The 4,565-nt window shown below is 40.9% G+C and overlaps 1 protein-coding gene across 1 annotated transcript; it reads right to left on the bottom strand.

Moving 5' to 3' along the window:
- Nucleotides 1–579: 579 nt before the first annotated feature.
- Nucleotides 580–4,272, bottom strand: LOC102722528 (probable protein phosphatase 2C 72). The gene is made up of 4 exons (XM_015841885.1): nucleotides 3,865–4,272; nucleotides 2,987–3,354; nucleotides 2,042–2,278; nucleotides 580–1,159 (listed from the first exon to the last, which is right to left on the bottom strand). Exons 1-4 carry the CDS (start codon nucleotides 4,187–4,189, stop codon nucleotides 908–910), a joined length of 1,182 nt encoding a protein of 393 aa, XP_015697371.1. The 5' UTR covers nucleotides 4,190–4,272; the 3' UTR covers nucleotides 580–907.
- Nucleotides 4,273–4,565: the final 293 nt, after the last annotated feature.

Raw genomic sequence — 4,565 nt, 5'->3', positions numbered from 1 at the left:
ACAAACAAACGCAACAAATGTTCTCATTCTTTCTCTGAACGCAACAAAGCAAACAAAGTACTGAACCATATCGGACCTCTATTGGTTATGGCCAATTGAAGCTCTTTCTTGGCAACTGTTTGTCTTGGCACAGGAATCGAAAGAATCCAGTGATCAGAAAATGTATGTTGTTGCAAACGCAATAAGTGTTCTCACACTCCTGAATATTCCACCAATCTGATAACAGTAACTTTCAGTCTAGTTACAGTGCAGCCACACCAGCAGCGCCGGTGACCACGTCTCCATACCAAACAAGCAACAGATGCATCAACTGAAAGGGCCAGGTGAACACAAAAGGCATGCAATCACAACGGTTTCAACATTTCAGGATGCCTCAAATCTGGTTGACATCTGTCTCATCATGCAAACAGCATGATGCTGAGAGTATCCACACACACACGCTGAGCTCAACTGATTAGGTAACATGCCACTTTTGGTTAATCATGAATCCATGATGGGATAGTATATTACCATGAAAGCAACCTCCTGCTCACCAAAAGTTGCCTCGGGGTGACATGATAGTCAGCATTCTGAAGGAGCTTAACAAAAGGGATGATGAACTATTATCACAAGATGATCCAGAGAATGTACAACCACCTGATATCCCATGGGCGCGAAAAAAGGGGGAAAAGAAAAGCTTAGAATAATCTAAATCTTATACCTTGCTATCAGTACACTAGTCACTAGGTTGAATCTAAAAAAAGGTTTTCCAAGAACAAAGCAGAAGAAAATACGCAACAGTTGATCACAACTGATGCTCTTCCTTTCTTTTCCTTTCTCTTTTTTTTTTCTTTTTTCCTTTTTCCTTTTTTTTTTTGATCTTCTTGAATTCCTTAAATTTGATGTTGTTTTAAGAAGAGCTTCTTAGCTATGTAGGAACTGAGAATGGAGCAAGGGAATTTGCAGGGAGAATAATGCCACCCCCTCGAAGAGAAACCGAAGGTCTGCTCCAGCTAGCAGTGGTTATGGCATTTGAATCGAAGAACACCACAACAACTGTTATGTCATCATGGAAGTGCCGCCTTACCCCACGATCGATTTTCTTGAGATCTGAATACCTCATCTCCCTCTTTTTTGCTGCCTGCTGCATTGCAGCCTTTACTAGTCTTCTAGCAATCCCCTGATACACATAAAGTTATGGTAGCATTAGTAAAATAAGAAACTGTATTGCAAGATGAATAAAAAAGCATAAAAGGGAGTATAAGATTCAATTAATGATGCATTATTTGGTCTGACAAAAATCGTTATAAAATGGACACAGTGAAAATATTGAGAGTTTGGGAAGTTGAAAGAACTATAAACAAATCAGCGACAAGACAGTTCATCAGTATTCATGTCCATGTATAGTGCATATATTAACGGGATCTACGTATTGCATCAACAATTGCAGAACTCTTCACCAACTGAATAGGCTGGCATAGCTCCGTTGTGAACAATTAAAGTGACACATGTATCTTCGTTAATTGAATTCAAAAGGGTTAGGAGTTCAAATGAAGTGTTATGGAAAGGTTCACAGCATAAAGAAATAACATGCTAGATTACAAGGAACATAGGATAGCCAGGAATTAAATACAACATACTTGGACTAAAACACAGTGCAGTTGTGTCAAAGTACATTTTGCTACAAGTACTCTCAATAGCAGATCCCATACACATCTGAGTTCCTAAAATACCTACAATCAATGAACTGCTCCAAACTTAACAAATTTCTGCATTCACAATGTAAAGGCGCCTTCATAAGTTCATATGGTATCATATTAACGTATACCTAATATATTCTTTCTGAATATATTTTAAATACTTGAGACAACAAGTTCCAAAGATATTTAATATGGTATTTTCTATCTTTTCACACAGCAAACATCCATTTACCCTAATAACAGTAACAACCAAAGGATGTAATAATTACAAAAGCATATGGATATTTATTATATTGGACAAGCAGTAATATGAAGCACTTCACCCTTGAAAGAATGAATTTACATAAGATAAGAACACATACATTGCGAGGATTATGTTGGACAAGATCAACTGCTTCCTGATTACTAATATGCTCCCATAGTCCATCAGATGCAAAAATGATGAACTGATCAGTTGCCTGTAATTGGTGTACAACAATAGCTGGTTCAGAACTAAGAAGAGGTCTCCTGAAAGTTTCATGAAGCCGAAATTTGCTATGCAGAGGTTCTCTGTTGAACTCTGGTTTCTTCAGATATACATCTCCAATGGATCTTGTTATCTGGAACACATCATCATACGAGGTAAGATGTAGTGTGAGAACACGGCAATTAAAACTTTAACGAAAAGTAGCATGGCACAGCAGATGTCTCTTATACACACTAACTGCTCAGCATGCATTAATAATTGTTCCTTTGGGAGATTGCAATTGATTTCAAGAACATTACATCATATTGGTCTTGGTCCATAACAGCAGTGCCATATTATTGCAGTTCCATTAGTTAGAAACAAAAAGATAGCTTCATGGTTATTGAAATTTGAACTATGACTTATTTTTAGCTGTGATAAATGACAAATTTCTCAATACTAAACAAATAAACAGACGCAGCTAAGTTCTGCAGAAGTTTCAGTCACACATAGTTTTCTAAAAGGCATGCAATTACCAGATTAATTTGGAAAAACAGAAACACCTACACTGGATCAAGGCATGTAATGATTATAGCAGTGCAGATGGGTAGGTACATAATAGAGCATTACTGCAGCTTTATGAGAGAAATATAATTCTAATTTTGGAATAAACCTAAGAGTTGTACAGCAAACACAACTATGCTTTGGATTGACTATAATCTAACCCCGAGCCAATTGCACGGAAAAGTCAGTTGTTCTTAAAAGAAGTCAAGAAAAATGCTTTAAGATTCCACAAAATAATTAGATGATTCAAATGAGTAGACAAAAAATAGCAAAATAATTAAGGCGCCCAAATACGTGCCTGGATAATACCCTTCACACGCCAAATATTGTGCCTTAGAACCACAATTTGGGGATCATCAGGATGTGCTGCCTGGAGCTCTCGCCTAACCTCTTCATAGGATGCATTGTGTTCTGCTGACAGTTGCATAGCCAGAACTTCTCCAGTCCCCTTAACAAGTCTACCAAGAACAGCACGGGAATCACCAAGGTTTGCAATATATAGATTTCCGTTGCAGATCACACCAACTAGACAGCAAGAGCCTACTGCCGCTAATTGAGGCCTCAATGACCATTGACTACTAACTACAGAAAAGAATCCCTCCTCAGTTGCACAAAATGCCTTTCGAATCACATCCGCTGACATGCACTTGTGCTCAGATGCAAATCCTGAAAAGGAAGTTAATTATGGTCAGGCACAACTGATGATTGGCAAGTAATAATATCTGTAGTGATGGACAGTGGCAATGATTATTAGCACTGGGAAAATATAAGTATACAATCAGAAGTAACTACAAGTCTAGAAAATGCCATAATTACATTCATCAAAATCTCTTGCAGTCAATTTCCACACTGGCATGTGATGTGGTGTTTAATTACATCTCAAACATTCAACTATGGATTGAAATTAGGGCAATCATGGCTCTGATATAACTGTAGATGGATTCAAATGTGTGCCTGCTTTTTTCGCGGTACTATAGCAGAACCACATCTCATGCAAAATGCAGTTTACAGCAGATATCTACTCAACTGAAAAATCATTTTTGCTCAACAACTACCGAAATCAACACATACACTTGCACATCCTAACAATTGGACGGATCACGTATGAATTGGATAGCATAGCGAGATCGGCATTGGATTAAATGACGAAGATTTTAGCAGCAGCGGAGGTCTCACCCCTCAGATGGTTGAACAGATGGTCGTTGATGTAGCGCGCCGTCTCCGGGCCGCCGTGCCCATCATAGACGCCGACAAAGGTGCCCTGCAGGTCGGGCTCCGTGGTGCTCAGCGGCCCGGATTCCACCTGGCTGTGATCCTCGAGCAGATTGTTGGCCTGCACCACGGCCATCGAGAACTCACCGGCGACGAGCTGCCCGGTGTCCTTGTACCACAGCAGCCCGTCCTGCCGCCCGGCCGCATCCGATCCCTTGCGGGGGCGCCCGGCCGGCGACGACGCCGGGCCCCAGCAAGATCTCAAGTATTCCATCACCGCAGAGAGCATCCTTCATCTCCGACGCCTCCCCATCGCCCACTTCCTCGCAAGGGCCATTTCTTTACCTTCTCCTCCTCTCGTTTCTTCGCGAAATCTGCAATTGCATCCCAAAAAACACACACGTCAAGGATCAAGAACAGAACCCACATGATCAGCGGGAGAAGGACCAACAAAACCACCACACTCTACTTGCATTGGGACATGAGGAAGGAGAAGAAGCGAAAAAGAAAGAACTCGCCTTTTCTAGGATAGCTTCCTCGGCCCCCCAGATTCCTGTGCGATCTCACAACCAAAAGAAGGAGGCCTTTGATCTGGAAACCTATCGATCTCAAGCTCGGAGAAGGCAGCAAAGATTGGGTTTTTGGTGGTAAAACGGTGGGCTCCT

This window comes from Oryza brachyantha, chromosome 10, assembly GCF_000231095.2.
Source record: "Oryza brachyantha chromosome 10, ObraRS2, whole genome shotgun sequence".
NCBI classification, from domain to species: Eukaryota; Viridiplantae; Streptophyta; class Magnoliopsida; order Poales; family Poaceae; genus Oryza; species Oryza brachyantha.
Note: the sequence above shows the minus strand (reverse complement) of the source record. Positions and strands in the feature narration are given on the sequence as shown.